Source organism: Sinocyclocheilus anshuiensis, unplaced genomic scaffold (assembly GCF_001515605.1).
Source record: "Sinocyclocheilus anshuiensis isolate Anshui unplaced genomic scaffold, SAMN03320099.WGS_v1.1 scaffold260, whole genome shotgun sequence".
In the NCBI taxonomy this organism is placed as follows: Eukaryota; Metazoa; Chordata; class Actinopteri; order Cypriniformes; family Cyprinidae; genus Sinocyclocheilus; species Sinocyclocheilus anshuiensis.
In genome coordinates this window covers 205,896-223,421 of record NW_015557134.1, presented here as the reverse complement: position 1 = coordinate 223,421, position 17,526 = coordinate 205,896, and the positions used below count along the sequence as shown (strand labels likewise).

The 17,526-nt window shown below is 38.1% G+C and overlaps 1 protein-coding gene and 1 pseudogene across 1 annotated transcript; both read right to left on the bottom strand.

Annotated features, from left to right (window-relative positions):
* Nucleotides 1-511: 511 nt before the first annotated feature.
* On the bottom strand, nt 512-8,042 carry LOC107678032 (erythropoietin-like; annotated as a pseudogene).
* Nucleotides 8,043-10,385: 2,343 nt separating this feature from the next.
* LOC107677955 (endonuclease domain-containing 1 protein-like) lies at nt 10,386-13,719 on the bottom strand. The gene is made up of 4 exons (XM_016473032.1): nt 13,685-13,719; nt 11,893-12,239; nt 11,040-11,676; nt 10,386-10,396 (listed from the first exon to the last, which is right to left on the bottom strand). The coding sequence occupies exons 2-4, from the start codon at nt 12,196-12,198 to the stop codon at nt 10,386-10,388; spliced, it is 954 nt and encodes a 317-aa protein (XP_016328518.1). The 5' UTR covers nt 12,199-12,239; nt 13,685-13,719.
* Between the last annotated feature and the right edge of the window lie 3,807 nt (nt 13,720-17,526).

Below are 17,526 nucleotides of genomic sequence, written 5' to 3'. Positions count from 1 at the left end.
TTTCATTTTGTTGAATTTCAGCAACGTAAAAAAGGCTTGAGATGAGGGGACTGTATGACCGCAATGGGTCTAAAGAATGAAATTCATATTTCTATTTCCTATACAGGCTACTACACACTGTATGTTGTGTATCTGAACTGGACAACATTAAAAAAGGTTATTAAACACACCGACAGACCTGTCTCCTTATTCGCATGTTGTTGTGCTAAACTGTCTACTTTAAAAATATGTTTTATGCACTAATTTTATGTATACTTACAGTTTCATTTAAACTTCCTGTTTTGTCCTCTAGATGGAAGCATACTTCACACAGCCTCACAGCATTGAGTCCACTTGGCAAACCCTGCTGAACCCTCAAAAAAAGACCTTTGGTCCTGCCGTTAAATGTACACACCTCAGAAAAGGACATGTCCTGTAGAGTGCGTACACTGCCTACTAAAAAATGAACAAATGGCAGCACAATTCATGGATTTGTAGAAAACTGAACATACAAATATAATTAAATAAAAGTGTCTCAGATGTACTGTAGTCCAGGTGGCTGGATACAGCCAGACAAGCTGTTCGCCACACCGATATAAGCCTTTGAGTCCACTTGTGGGCTCTGAAATGTTCCTCTGCAGGATCTTCTGCCATGTTCGCCTTGTTGAATAAGTCAAGGTGTCACTGCTGTTTTGCTTCTCTCTCCGCATGATGCATACTTTAGAAACATGACTGCAGGCTTTCGAATGCAGAAGACCATTTGAAGAGCGACACCTGGAAAGCATTTTAGATTTTAGATTGGGTAGTGTGTCACAATCAAGCGTTCTTGTCTGGGTTTGTTGTATATGTCTGACTGCTGTAAACATTTCCCAAGCTCCTCTGAGCTCGCATCAGCTGTTTTGCCGTTGGCAGACTGGTGCAGCTGAAAGCAGGAGTCTGACTTTCCATCGCAGGAAACTGCTGTGCACCTGCAGAAGTTCTGGGAGAGAGGAGACCTCCTGCGTCTGTGTGCTGGCAGGAGCTGAATCATCTGGAAGAACTGTGGACCTGGCCTGCTGTGGAAACAGAATGGACTCGTTAGGGAAAATCTATCATCCCACAAACTAAAATTGAATAGATTGCAGCTCTCAGATCTGATTGGATCGCCTCATAAAATAATCACAACACACGAAACCAACCAAGACTATTTTCTACTGCTAAAATCAACTAACCTGCTTTGGTTACTAAGCTAGTTTCCACTCCCATTTCAAGTGTATTGTGTATTATACCCTATATTTTAAGCATGATTCATATTTTAGCACAGTGGGAATGGTTCACTGATGATGATTGCATTTTATTGATGCAGCCTTCAATTCATTCTCATAGTTACAGAAAGTAATGAATCATACATTGGAACTCTGGTTTACTATAGCGGGAAAAATCCATTTAGACTGAACTTATTTTAACTGCAGTATAGTCTGCAGTATATATACACATGCTGTATTTAGGTATCTCTATTGTCACTAATTTTATTCAACTGACATTTATTCATTCATATTTGAAACTTGCCATTTTTGTGTGTGTGTGTGTGTGTGTGTGTGTGTGTGTGTGTGTGTATATATATATATATATATATATGTATATATGCAGCTTCACAGTACAGCATGGCATGAAAATTCACCTCACAGTCACTGAAGCTTTGGAGAAATAAAACACATTTCCCAGAATCATGCCACCACTTTGACTGTAGCTAAAAAAGAGAGAGGGGAAGTAAAGTGTAAACCGACTACGCTGCACGTTTGCACAATTTCCTAGAATGCCAAATTAGAAAAGAGGCTGGATGTGGATGTCAGAATAGTCAATACAGTCAGAATAGACCTTGCTGTGACAGACACATGTGCTCATGGTCACAACACATCAGAGGTTTTACACCTGTAAATCAAGACTGTGCAGGATTTGGCCGAGGCTGTGGATGTTACTGATGTTGTTATTCAGCGCATTGGCCAGAGGAGAGTTGCTCACTGTTTTCATCGCATTACTCAGGGCCTTATCCAGCAGAGACAGACCAGTCTGGACCTCCACGGCCTGTCCATTAACCTGGAGACATAGATTTAGACTATGAATGAGTAGAAATTACTTTCTATGAAATACACTGGCCCGTCACTTGCTCTTATTGGCGTCTATTAAAAATACGCCTATACTGGAAATCAGGTTTCACTGATATGGAGATGACATGAGAAATGCATTAAAATAGAGTTGAATGATGAATTAACACATCAAAGCCTTTTTAAAGTACCTTTACTAGTAAATAGGCTATAAACAATAAATGAGTTACATATGCATGATGGATATTGATGTTTTTATATTATGCTGTATTACTGATTTGCATAATACTGGTTTTAAGTATTTAATGTATTTATGTATACATAATGTTTTTATATTATGTTAAACACACAGTACATCATGACTCACATCTATATGTTCCCAAACAGCAAAGTCAACACTAGTCAGAGGAACAAAATAGGATTTCATCACTCCACAGCCTCCTCTGCAATCTCGCTGAGAGAACAAGAAAGAGATGAAGTGATGTTTCTGAAAATAACCTGACATTCTGTGTGAAGCACATAGAGACCTCACCATGATGACCTCAGAATCTCGAGCTTCTCCTACAAAGTGGTCCAGAACCCTCAGGTCACAGATGAGTCATAAGGGCGAGACCTGCTTTCCACCCAATCACAGAAACACTATCAAAATTGACACCAGACCTCAACAGACAAATAAACACTGTTATTACAAATACTCACTGTAAGTAAATGCACGTGGGAAGGTTCAAAATCAGACTTGTCTCCTTATTCATCATATGCTTATTGTGAAAAAATTTACCCGTCTTTATAAAAAATAATTAGTAGTCATAGTAGTAGTAGTTTTATTATTATTATTATTATATACGAATAGGGAACCATATTTTTCGAATAATTTTCCCTGTGCCTAAACTGAAATTTATTTACTAATTTCTTCATTCCATTCACACAAGCAAGACTGGAGACTGAAGCCTAAATCAGCTGCCGAAGGATAGTCCGACAATATTTCAGAAATGTCGAGATATGTCGAACTGCACAGCCAATCACGTCGAAGCGCTATAACATTTGGGCCAATCGTGTCGAAGTGCTATAACATTTGCAGCCAATCAAAATGCGCGATTCTTAACATTTTCATGATATTTGTGACATTTGACCAATCAGAGTACAAGGGGATGTCTACGGCACGTTTCTGCATATCACCGCTAGGTGGAGGACTCAGCGCTCTAGTCAGGTGTCAATCAATTTGCCTAACCGCGCTGAAGGTGTACGAAAAAATGACATAATCCTCAGGGGGCGTGTCAGAGGTCAAAAAAGTTCCGTTGAAGTTCATGACCTACGACGAGCATCTTTGACAGGGAACTTAGCATCATTTTTACAGAGGACAGCGAAACTTTATTTTTTAACCAAATACAGCGGTATTATACGGACTACAACAGGTAAGAAATCATAATCTACTTGCATACTTCTACAAGTTTTATTTTTATTTTTTTTAATTAGTGTATCATTATAATTATTCTTTCAAAACTCTTTCATCAAGCTCAAGAAAAATGTCTGGTAAAAAAAAAAAAAATCGCATAATGCGATGTTGGACGCTGAATGGATTTCACATCTGAAAAAGTTTGCCAGCACATCGAATGAGGGGAACAGGCCAGCTCCTCGACAGAAGAAGTGATACGAGATTTATCAAAGGGTGAGTGTGTGTTTGTTACCTTTGAATGACAGAGAAATAAAAAAGACTGTGAGCGCAGCGCCTTAGACCGCTCGGCCACGCTACCCACAGAACACAAGCTGCACGTTGTATGGAACTGTACACTTCTACTGATAAGGTAAGCTAAATCTCAATCGACTTTAAGCTTTTTCACAGTTGAGGCCAAATACTACATTTCCCAGAGTTCATTGGTGGTCGTATTAGCCTTAGACCACAGCCTTCACCTCTGACACGTCTTTGCTTCTTTATCTCCAGGTTAAGCTTCTACAAGTCATCTGAGTCATCGTTGTATGTGAGTGATTCTATAATTGCAGGTACATTTGGTGTCCGAAGTCATTTTTTTTTTCTGCTTTTTTCAACAAAACAAAATCTGAAAATCATGATTTCTTGTTGTCCGAATTAGTCAGTGCATTTTTTCCATCATGTATCATTGTGTAATCAAAATATTTTATTGTACTTTTCTTTTTGTAATATTTCATTCATTTTATTAATAAAAGCCCTAAAGAGTAATTTTCCTAATTCTACAACATTATTAAAAAAAAACAAAACTTTTTCTTTAAAAATTAGTGTCCGTAAATCTTGCGTCAAGTCTGTTACCGTACCATACTTTGCCTTTAAATTCGTGGAATTATCTCCCACAACTATGTAAGATATGGGAAATGATGTAACTTTCCCTCACTGTTAAGATCTGAAGCACTGAAAAGTCTATGTGCTCTCTCTAAGAAAATATTTTAATCTAAATGTTCTTACACCAAGAGTTATTTTATAAAGTGTCAGATCTGTTCACTGGACAATATCAAAAGGAAAACAGATTTTTTGTGTTATTTAAAAGTCTTTTAATCATGATTTCATTAGTGCCATGTGCTCTTAGCATTTACGCTAGCAAGTGGAGATTTCGGCAAAAAAATAAAGAAAATTGTCAATTTTGTTACTGTCAAACTCTGTTAAAAGTGAAAGTGACGTGTGGCCAAGTATGGTGACCCATACTCGGAATTAGTGCTCTGCATTTATCCCATCCAAAGTGCACACACACACACACACACCGTGAACACACACCCGGAGCAGTGGGCAGCCATTTTTTTGCTGCGGCGCCCGGGGAGCAGTTGGGGGTTCGGTGCCTTGCTCAAGGGAACCTCAGTCGTAGTATTGAAGGTGGGAGAGAGTGCTGTACATTCACTCCCCCCACCTACAATCCCTGCCGGTACGAGACTCGAATCAGCAACCTTTGGGTTACGAGTCCGATTCTCTAACCATTAGGCCACGACTTCCCCTTACCAAGGTGAGTATACCCCTTATGAAGACATAGGTATTTTTTTCATTTTTAAGGTATGCATAGGTGAAATATTATCTCAGTTTCAAGTGATGGAATGTAAGGACTGTTTGTCTAATGAAACAAGAAGGATTTTTCCTGTTATGATTTATTGTTATTTCTACACATTGGCTAATTTGTCCGTAACAGAGTTGATAAACAATTCCATAAAGACATCTGTTATTTCATTAAAAGTAAAAAAAGGAAGAAACTTGGGTTTGGCAAGCACTGAATTATTACAATTAAATATGTTTTCAATAAGATACTAAAAAAAAAAAATCTGTTAGTGAAATTTTTTTTTTCTTAACTTTCTGCGATGCCAAATGTATCACCAATTATAGAATCACCCATGTCTTGACACTGTTTATACTGAGGTCGCCGCTCTAAATAGCATGACGCAGCTCCTCTTTTAGTAATATAGCTGCTTGGGAAAGCCACGACAGCTTTAAGGGGCTTTGATTCATCCAAGTGATTCAGTTCCTTTAGAATCAGTATACTCAGTGTTGCCAACTTAGCAATTTTGTTACTAAATTTAGCAACTTTTCAGATTACCCTAGCAACTTTTTCTTCCAAAAGCACCTAGCAACAAATTTAGATATTTTTAAAATTTATTTGGCAACTTTTAGCAACTTTTGATTAGTGACTCAAATGATAAAAAGGAACATTTATCATTTAAATTACACAAAAAGAGAAAACCAAAGATGCCTAGTAGTGCACACAGCACGTGAATTAAGTTAGCTGCTATTTGCAATTGTTTAATTTAATAATAATAATAATAATAAAATAATTGAGTAATTTAATAATTGTTCATTTATGATACACTTTGTTAGTAGCTTGTACTTGCGATTGTTGATGAGTTGGTACACTGTAAGAAAAATGGAAAAGGTACTAGTAATTTTCCAGGACATTATCCATTATCGATTATCTGCTGTAACCCGAAAACACAAAATACAATGCGCAATTAAAAATGCAGGTAAAAAACCTGTGGAAAAATCAATAGCCTACAGAAAATTCCTTCATGTTAACATAGTAGATTGTGCCCTATTTTACAGACTTTTCTTAAGAGTGTAGCACATTAACTACTAATACACTGCTTAAAACTATAACTGTTCAGAATGTGTAGTTTTACTTGTTTACTAGCTAATAAAAAAATACATAAATTGTAATCGTTCAAAAATGTGTACGTTTTCAAAAATGTAATGTATTTAAAAATAGTTATTTACATTTTAATATTATATTATGCATTTCTATTATTTTACGAACAAATCTAAATTAACATATATAAAATATATTATTGCTGAGATTTGATGCAGTGACAATTTTGCGCCGTAATTACGTAATGACGTCATCGTGCAATGGCATCACAATGTCATTTAGCAACTTTGAGCAACAAATCAACCTTCCTTTAGCAACTTCCCCTGAAGCCTGGGGAGAAGGAATGGGATGGAGCATCGAATAATTATTTAAGTAGGAATATTTGTGTATATACGTGTGTAAGAACAGGAAAAGCAAAAACAAGGAAGAAATTGATTATAAATAAACCATGACTGCATAACAGCAAAAGTAGGTGGCGATATGCACACAGGATGTAACACGCCAAAAAACGGAAGAAGAAGAAGAACTTCCCCTGAAAATTAGTTGGCAAAATTCATCCACTGGTGCTTCCTGCAGATTGGATTGTTACAATAGGTGATGGCAAGTGAATTACTTTTATTAGTATTATTAGTGTATTAGGTATTATTAGTGAGTCATTAAATCGTTCACTCGATTCGTTAAAACCGTAAATCATTCATGCAAGTCTTTATTCTTCCTCCATTTTCAACTGTTGAGCATGATGACGTTTATCGAGCTTTCCTGAAAATTTTCCTGATAATTTTCCTGATAATATTTTTTTATGTAATCAATCATCAGCAGTTCTTTACGGATATGAGATTAATTTTCATTCAGTTCGTTAAGAACACTCCTTCATTCGTTTTCATTCGTCGTTCATACTGAAAACATAGAATCAGTGAAGGGACGTAGGCTATTTACCCTGCGTTCCATTCGGAAGGGCTCATCCCTATGCCCTAATCCCTTCAAAGGGTTTACCCTCCGGAGCGAGAGCTTCGAAGGTTTGAACTTTGAAGGGTGTAGGGGACCAAACAACTGTTTCTTGAAGTGTCCTTCTGCCTCATCATCACGTGCCCACACGGAAGCACCGTCATCATGCAAAGAATCTGCACAAAGGATCTTGGGAGCCCGAAGTGTCCATCAGTTGTATCCTTCGTATCCTTCATTCCAAAGGGCCCTTTGAAGTGGCCAGTTTTGAGCACTTCGGTTTGGAACGACCCTTCAATATGGCTGCCATGATCGTTTTTACTCCGAAGTACCCTTCGGAGGGCTATATATCCCGTTTGGAATACACCGTCGCTCTCTATGTTCAACCAAATGCCTTCACAGCGAAATTCCTCTTTGAAAAAGGTAAAGCAATGTTTCAGAATGGATTCCGTGTAGATAAAAACGTTTTATATATATATAAAAAACAAAGGTAATAAGAAAGCTCATGTATGGCCTCTCTGCTGCACATAGACAAAACAGAAAGTTCTGGTAAGTTCATGAATGGCATGACTGAAGCCATAGGTCATGCAACTCATCTGAGCAGCAGCACTACATCATGATATCAATAAATATGAATAATGCGTTATTTACATGCATAAGTGTGATATTGGAATCGTGGTTTGAGCATTGAGCATGAATTAAAATATAATAAAAAAATTTGAAAAAAAGAAAATGCATGATAAACTATTATATAATTTTTAACTACAACGAGGGACAAATAGATGCAGAGAGAACTGTTTGACCGACATGGCACGGATACAAACAAACGTGATTATTACAACATCACAAACATTTTCTGCATTAATTGCTCCCCCTTGGCTTACCTGAAAACGTTTGCATTCGCAAGGTGCATCTTTATTGTTTAATGTTTTTAAATCCTTAATTGCGATTTTTGTGTTCCTTTTCTGCACCCTACAGTTACTACAGACTGCGCAGATTTGAGCTCAACGCATGCACCGTATGACTCCTGCGTGATCCTGTTCCTCATGCGTCCTTGATAGTATTCCAGCGCGCACTGTTCTGTCTGTGCTGCGTTTGGCATTCACTTTGTTTGGCATTCACCCCCCCAAAAAATTTCAAGATTTTTTTTCTTCTTTTGATAGGACTACCATCTAGCGTTCAAATACTAAATTACAGCCAGCCATGCATCTTTTGGTCACAACTGTAGAAATAGGTTACCCTACTCAAGCATGGATTATGGGCCGAGCCATGGGGTCCTCTTTAGCAATAGTATTTTCTGAACACCTATAGCATCTTTAATGTTGTATATTTGGAACCCTTGATCATTTTAGACTAGGTAAAGTCCCTGACTTGGGGCAATGTGATAGTTAGAAAGCATCTGATTTGTCAATGTGGTTTGCTGATCTGGGATCAGGGGACTTTGATTGTTTACATTGGGCCACATCTGAAAAGTCTTCCAGAACATGAAAAAACTCGATAGTACCTCCATCCTGCACAGAATGTAGCGGCAAAGAAAGAACAAAGCATATTTATTATTCCCTTGTGTTCTTATACGATATCTATAGACACAAAATTACAGCCGGCAGTAATGATATCAACCGAAGACAATTTATAGAAAGGAATACAAGGGAGAAGCAGAATATGAGTTAGAGAGAGAGTTAGGGATTATACAGTCTTATTCGCTTTATGGCATTTGCATATCCTTGCTCATTTGTGTCTCTCTGAGATTAGATTATGCCCTTAAGAAATGAAAGGAATGTCCCACAAGTTTGCTAATCTTGTTCATGGCATTAACTTGCATTGGTCAGTCAATGAAAACTCGTCCTGTGTGACCTTTACATTCCTTTAAACTTATGTTGCTTTAAAGGCAAAATATAGATGGTTATTTAGGTGGAATATTTCTCCAGGATGTGGCAAATGTTCTTGTTTGACCATCTCAGTAAGTTTTGAATTGTCCTCCTTTTTGTGGGTTTCAAGGCAATCTGCACAGGCTAACACTTTTTCAAATTCATCTACTCTTCACATTTTTACCATGCCATATATTTTTCCTTCCATCTTTACAAAACCTGCAAAGGTCTAGAATCTGATTTTTACTGGAAATGATGCCTGGTATTAATGATTGAATTGTCATGAAGCAATATATGTGGTTGTAATGATGAAACTCGACTAGAATTGTCCTTGGGTTTTTATTGATATGTATCAGTAGTGTTTATTGAAACAATAAAATGAGAATCCCATAGAAATAGGTTGAAAAAGCATGACAGCTTTTGTTTGTTTCTTTGTTTTGTTTTGACACATCTTTATCACAACCCAAAATTCAGGTGGTTTCTGTGAATTACTTAACGTGTATGTAAACTGAGACAGTTTGTCACAATTAAACTATGCTTACGTAGGATGATTAATATTAAAGGGTTACTCCACCCCAAAATGAAAATGTTGTCATTAATCACTTACCCCCATGTCGTTCCAAACCCGTAAAAGCTTCGTTCTTCTTCGGAACACAAATTAAGATATTTTTGATGAATTCTGAGAGCTCTCTGACCCTCCCATAGACAGCAATGTAATTACCCCGATCAAGGACCAGAAACGTAGCAAGGAGATCGGTAAAATAATCCATGTGACATCAGGGGTTCAAACGTCATTTGACGAAGCTACGAAAATACTTTTTGTACGCAAAGAAAACAAAAATAATGGCTTTATTCAACAATTCGTCTCCTCCACGTCACCTTGGATTGTATCCACTGAACACAAACAGTGCTGTTCTGTGTCAGCTGCACCGCGAGGATACGTTTTCTACTTTATTTACGCTTTGATTTGAACGAAAACAACATATCCACGTGACGCAACTGACACAGAATAGCATACGCTGTTTGTGTTCAGTGGATACTCTCCAAGGTGACGAGGAGGAGACGAATTGTTGAATAAAGTCGTTATTGTTTTGTTTTCTTTGTGTACAAAAAGTATTCTCGTAGCTTCGTAAAATTACGGTTGAACCCCTGATGTCACATGGATTATTTTACGATCTCCTTGCTACGTTTCTGGACGTTGATCGTGTTAATTACATTGCTGTCTATGGGAGGGTCAGAGAGCTCTCAATGCATCAAAAATATCTTAATTTGTGTTCCGAAGATGAACGAAGCTGTTACGGGAATGGAACGACATGGGGGTAAGTGATTAATGACAACATTTTAATTTTGGGGGTGGAGTAACCCTTTAAGGTGAAAGCAATAAAATAATTATATACATAGGGTGGACAGGAAAAACAACGTACTTACACGATCACTGTTTTAACATGACAATTTTTTTCTTAAATATCCTCAAAATATCAATTAAATCATATTTTATAGGCCTATAAAAAAATCGGAGCCAGTAAGATTTTGAATGTTTTTGAAAGCATTGTCTTATGCTCACCAAACTGCATTTAGTTTATTAAAAATACTGTAAAACAGTCATACTGTAAAATATTATTACAATTTAAAAGAACTGTTTTATTAGCCTATTATTATTTTATTATTTTTAAAGTGTAATGTATTCCTGTAATGGCAAAGCTGAAGTTCCAGCAGCCATTATTTCAGTTTTCAGTGTCAAATGATCCTTCAGAAATCATTCTAATATGCTGATTTGGTGCTTAAGAAACATTTCTTATTATTATCAATGTTGAAAATAGTTGTGTTGCTTAACTTTTTGGTGGAAACTGATACATTTTTTTAATATATATTTTTTTCATATAAATTTTCTTTTAATTTCTTTAAATCTTACCGACCCCAAATATTTAAATGGTATTGTATAACATTGAAAAACACTAAATTTAACATTCTGCAGATCTTACAAGACTTAGTTTTAAACTTGTTTTATAAAAATTGTACAAAAATATACAGAGAAGCTACAGGAAAGAAGAAAGCAAGAAAAAAATGAACACCACAACCAAAGCTATAATCTGAAGGTAAGTCAGATAATTTGGCATAATGAAGGTAGGGAGGAAGAGGTGAAGGTGAGTTGCAGTTATCATAGAACAGCTGGAAATTCTTGTCTATGGCCATTTTGTTAGTCAGGTAGTTCTCCAGATCCTGCACAGTGAGCTCTTGGACTCTGTTCCCCTCCTTTGTGTTCTTGGCAAGGGCTGCTTGGGTCGGAAAATGGATGCGTATGTTGTGTGGTGCGTTCCGGTCATATTCGGCGCAGCAGTAGGCAGACCACACGTCTTCAGGGATGCCAACACGGTCCTGGTTGTTGCGCCGGATCATGTTTCCAGTAGTGGTAACCCCAGTTATAATATAGGCTGTACCCCGACAGAAGTTGTTGAGGCGCACACGGATGCGTTCTTCGTGTTCGCGCCATGGTCCGATGTTAAACTCACGAATTTCTGGCACAACGTTGGTAAGCGTGTAGGTGGCTGCTCGGTCCTGTGGGTCTGACTGGTGCTGGTCTGGATTCAGATGGCCTCTCTCATACAGAACCACATCAGAGTAGTCATTCAAAACCGCCTGGCTGTCCTCAAACTTCATGTGTAAGTATCCGGTGGGGAACGGCATCATGTTCCCATTCCCATCAAGCTCTGCAAGCTAGGAAGAAGGTCAACACATCATTACAAAGAAGAAAGCCAGTCCTCAAACTCTCGGAAAAGCTGTCACTGGGGTTTCAAAAGGTACACCTTTGTATCTTATTTACTCCAAGGGTTAATATTAGTACCTAAAATTGACATATAAGTACCTTTTGAAAGGGTACCATCCCAATAGCAGTTTTTGTACTTTTTGTTCTGAGAATGAATAGTTTCATACCTGAGGTTCATACATCCAGGGATAGTCCACACGCCGATCGCCCTCTGTTTTCTTGAAGGTGTATGCAGAGTAAACTGGGATACGGTTTTTGGAGTCGAACAGGGTTACATATCTGGGTTTGCCAGCATAGTGCTGGCAGATCTTCTTGAGTCTGCTATTTCTGAAGCCTCGTGGTGGGGTGCCCATATACAGCGTGTCCTTGCATCTTTCAACATGGTTGAAGTCTTCAACTACGGTTGCAGTTCCCCAGTGTTCAGAGAGCAATATTGTGATGGCAAGGGTCAGAAGGATGACCGAGGGACTCATTTTAATCAAAGGAGCTTCTCGACAGTCTTACTTGAGCGCTTCTTTGATAGAATGAGAGAGAGAGGAATTCGAAGCTGGTTATTTTGAATAGCATTGATTAGATAAACAAAACAGAACTGATGAGACTTTGCCTAAATGAGAAGAGTGCGTCCTGCAGGTGAACTTGTACAAATGTGGCTTTACATGGATCTAGGATACAACATTTTAACTTTTTTTCTACCTCAAGGAAAACAATATATTATTGTTGTTGTTTGAACTGCTTTGATCTGTAATTTGTCCTGCACTATTGGTGTTGTAGAAATTAATAGTTGAGGAGAGGTGTCTTATTATCCAGAGACGTACATTGAACAAGGGGCCAGAGCCACATCAAGAAGTCATGAGCCACTATTCCACTGTCAGGCCAGTGCGACCCAGTGCTTTAAACGGGCCGGGCGGGGCTAATAGCCTCGGACCTGTAGCACCGTGCCCAAAATCACGATGCGTTTCCACCGTCGGGCCAGAAGCTCCCCTGCGCTTCACTAAAACCTGCCCTTTACACGCCTCTCTGGAACAACGTCACGCAACCCCATCATTTCACCAACAAAGAGAAGTTATCAGATAACTAACGTTAATCAGAAAGTCACTGGAACTAGCGCGATCACAAAACGAACATTATAAAGGGGCCGTTTGTTTGCATGTTTTGTTAAAGATTTAAATCCAAAAGCATCAATGTTTTACAATAATAAGTGATACATTGATCATAATTAATTAATTTATCAGGATTGAAAATTAGTCTCAGAATAAATTGGTATGAACCGTTATTTCACAAAAGAAAGAGGACAGCCTACTTATTCAGTCGAGTCTGTTTCTGTTTATTTGTAGTCACAGTATACATCACATTTAGAGAGAATACTCATTTCTATATTTTTTCCATCAAAAATACGACCTGAGTAGCAGAGGGAGCTCCCGAACAAAAACCATTATTATGATATTTTTTATGACATACGTGGAGCTAAAGTCTCGAGATGAGACTTATGACAGATAAAATGTCACTAAATAAATACACAATTGTGATCGAGAATGAGAAGCTGACATCTGATTTCTTCAAGCAGTCGTATTTACCATGTTTACTATGGTAACGTTAATGGCTAGCATGCTCTTTTGCATCGCTCATAAATACCTGTTTCTGCCTTGTATGGTGATCATAATCCACACTGGATCTCAGACAGAAATTTCATACACTCGCTGCTGTCTGAAAGTGAGTTTTGAGCTCAACTTATTTTAAAAGTCTTTGATTCTGGTGTCATCTGTTAAAGTCCCGTGAAATCAAAATTAAAGTTTTTTTGGGTGTTAGTATCAATATGTTAATCTTAAGGTTATATATAAGGCAGTGTGCTCCAAAACACTGACAAAATTCGCATTTAGCACAAAATGTATCGGAGCTATTTGAATTCTACACAGAATGCTATATTTTATAGTAATATGGATGAGATTGTGGCTGGCATACCCTGTCAAATGCGGCTTTACGGAGCTCAACGGCTCTGAACGGCTCCAGCCCAAGCTGTGATATAAACGAACGCTATTGGCTATTTTAAAAAGGGGCGGGGCTGCTTGATATGTCCCGCCCTGTCTTCCTGTTTCAGTTAAAATGACGTCAACACAGAGTAACGCTAAGTGTTTCTAAGCATTTCAGGGGACCTTTAACTTTCTGAAATGATCCGCAGCGCTGATGCTCTCCAGACTCGGAGAAACTCCGCCTTTGTTCATAGCCACTCCTCTAGCCCCAGTTGGCCCGCTTTGGCCCAATGTTTTCGTCGGGCCAAAAAAACTTAGGCCGTTGGCCTCGAGGAAGCACCGACAAGGCACGATCAAGCGCCGGAAATGACCATGGAAACACGAATAGCCCTGGCACGCACTAGCACGCCCGCTTTTGGCCCGACAGTGGAAACGCGGCTATGGAGACTTGAGGGTGGGCCATGTTGACTTGACTTGGTTTTGTAAGAAGCAAGAGCACACTAGCATTGTAGTCCTGCAAGTTGCAAGGTGGGGGCTCCATGGATTGGATTTGTTGGTCCAGCACATCCCTGAGATGCTCAGTCGAGTTGAGATATGGGGAAATTGGAGGCCAAGTCAACACCTTGAACTTTCTGTCATGTTTCTTAAACCATTCCTAAACAATTTTGTAGTGTGGCAAGGTATATTTTCCTGCTTCAAGATGCCACTCTCATCAGGGAACACCATTGCCATGAAGGGGAGTCTGCATCTGCAACAATCTTTAGGGAGGTGGTATGTGTCAAAGTAATGCCAGCACATGATTCGAGGACCCAAGGTTTCCCAGCAGAATGTTGACCAGAACATAACTCTGCCTCTGCCAGCCTGCCATCTTCCCATAGTGCATCTCCTGCCATCTCTTCCCCAGGTAAATGATGCACATGTACCCGGCCATCCATCAGATCTAAAAGAAAACGTAATTCATCAGACCAAGCAACCATCTTCTATTGCTCCATGGTTCAGTTTTGACTCTCACTAGCCATTGCCGTTTTTAGTTGTAGACGGGTCATCATGGGCACTTTGATTAGTCTATATAACCTGATACATGGCAAACAATGATGCACTGTGTGTTCTACACCTTTCTATCATGGCGATCATAAAGTTTTTCAGCAATTTAAGCTACAGTAGCTCTTCTATGTGATTAGACCAGATGGGCTTGCCTTCGCTCCCAAAGTGCATCAATAGGTGCTTTCGCACCGCGTAGTTCTATGTCTCCCTCGAGCAGTTTTCCTGGTTGCATTCGCAGGATCTCTGAAGCGGCCGACAGTGATGTCTTTATTCGTGGCATTTACAAACGTTAACAACCGGTGAATAGAGGACGCCTTGTTCGGAGCTGTTTCTGTTGTGTTGTGGGTTTCATGGTAACGGAGATGTTATGTAAACGCATTTGATATTTACGCGATTGAAAGAGCATGAAAATCTGACTAAATCTCCTATGACAACTTATAGTGTTACCATCGAGGCTGAGAAAAGAACACAATGCTGCAGACAACAGGTACATGCCATTATCACTGTTTTCTGTGTTCGTGGAGTAAATATCTTTACATGGCTTTTTAAAAATGCAGGGTAGCTGGTGTTTCGTATGCGTTTGGCCAATCAGCATACACTTACGTCACTAATAGTTCCTATAGAAGTGTTTTAGACTCCACTCTGAAGTAGGAGCTAAATTAATTTCCCCAAATGGAGTTCCTAGAACTAAATACGTTCCTAGTTAATGCGGTGCGAACACGCCAAAAAGCGGGAACTTCTGCCAATAGTTCTAGGAGCTATGAATAGGTTCCTCCGGTGCGAAAGCGCCTAATGAGCCCTGGGTATCTAGGACCAGGGGTGCCACTATGGTTTCTGCCTCCCTTGTTAGAACATCCAACAAGACTTGAGTGTATATAGCTGTGTGTATATAAGTGTGTGTGTCTCATTTACTCCAGAGTAAATCACACAAGTAATAGTTATCCTCTCCTTTTAACCAGCAGCTTTCTTTGTAAGGAGTAAAGGAGGGAGAGACACGATGGTTCAGGAAAATGCTGTGCAGAAACCTTATCACATATTCCCAGAACAAATGATTCTCTCTCTCTTTCTCCATATATGCAGGTCCTCTTTTCTGTAGAGCTAATCATCTTTATGGCTAACTTGTATGGTTGTCTTATAAAATGTAAATCAGGCTATTCTATACTCCCCATCGCAAGAGAACAAACAGTCCTCAATAGAGTGTGAAGAGGTGATGAAAGAAAAAGGAATACAGAGATAAGGCTGTCTGTATGAAGTCTGTGTCCTGTGTGGACAAGGGATTAGGAAGGAACGGGGCTTCGTTCACCTCCTCTTTATGCCACTTTTATTTGGTTATCTGATATTACATGAGTCATCTCATATTCATACCATTGTTAATCTTGCATGCACACACAAAAGCAACTTTTTCCTTTGAAGAGAATCAGTAGACAGTGTACATATTAAATTGATCAAGCAATAGGAGTTTGATACTAGCTCTATTTATTACTGTATATTATTTTGAAAATATTTATCCAGAACACCTAGAGCTTTTATATTATTGAGTCTTCATGTTTTTATATTGATAATTGACAGAATGTAGGCAAACAGATAAGATTAAGTGGCCAATTTTTATTTTAGAAGAGTTACAATATTCAGATAATTTGCAGTGAACATGCTCACAAAGTGAGAAAAGATTTAGCTGTTGCAGTCTTACAAAGAAGTTAATGGACCTAATAAAAAACCCTAAGGCCCCAGATGATTAGTCATTAAATCTCTCTCATTTCATCACTCTTTTCAGTCGTCTTGTGGACAAATATTCTTGATTAGAAGATATAAAATATTTCTGAAACTGAAATTGGATCTTCATTCTACCAGTCAAGGCTAAAGAAAATGAATACAGATTTTCACCCTTCAAATGAAACAAACAAACAAAAACAGAGAGAGAGAGAGATTGTTATATCCAATTAAGTTAACATTGTTATATCCAATTATTTTAGTTTTTGCCCGCAATCATACACAATTAAGTAAAATGCATTTTAGGGAATATTCTTCAGGGTCTAATGCTCAAAATCGTATTCAGTACACCCTTAAAAATGAATGTTATGCAGTGGTTCTTTGTAGTTCTTCAAACTACAGGTTCTTTAAAGCACATACACTACCAATCAAAGGGGTCCTTTATGTATGTATATGTATGTATTTAGAATAAAATTATTTTATTCAGCAAGGGTGCATTAAATTGATCAAAAGTGACAGAAAAGTCATTTATAATGTTACAAAAGAAAAGATTTCCATAATGCTTTGCCTTTGAATCCTAAAAAATGGATAATGGTTTCCAAAAAAAAAAAACATATTAGAATGTTTTTTAAAGGATTATGTGACACTTCAGACAGCTGATGAAAATTCAGCTTTGCCCTCACAGGGGGAAAAAAATCACTTTTCAAATATATTAAAATAGAAAACAGTTATTTAAAATTTTAATAATATTTCACAATTTTACTGTATCTTTCATCAAATAAATGCATCCTTGGTAAACAATAAGAGACTTCTATCAAAAATCTTACTGACACCAAACTTTTGAGCGGTAGTGTACATGCAAAAATAGATTTCTAAAGAACTAAAGAATGTTTTCAGTGGAATCTAGAAGAAAGTCTTTTTCTGTCTCATTAAGTTGTAAAATCTAATGGGAACCTTTTATTTAAGAGTATATGGCAGAATATTCATTCTACAGAACACAATTCTGACAGTTGAATGATGTTTGAAAATGTGTTTATGAATTTAGGTATCAACAGGTTAAGAGAAGCAAGATGAAGACAC

Coding starts and splice junctions, on each gene's coding strand:
- LOC107677955 (XM_016473032.1), bottom strand. CDS start 12,198: ATGAGTCCCTCGGTCATCCTTCTGACCCTTGCCATCACAATATTGCTC. Junction 11,677..11,892: donor CCTGGATGTATGAACCTCAG/GTATGAAACTAT, acceptor CCTTCTTCCTAG/CTTGCAGAGCTTGATGGGAA.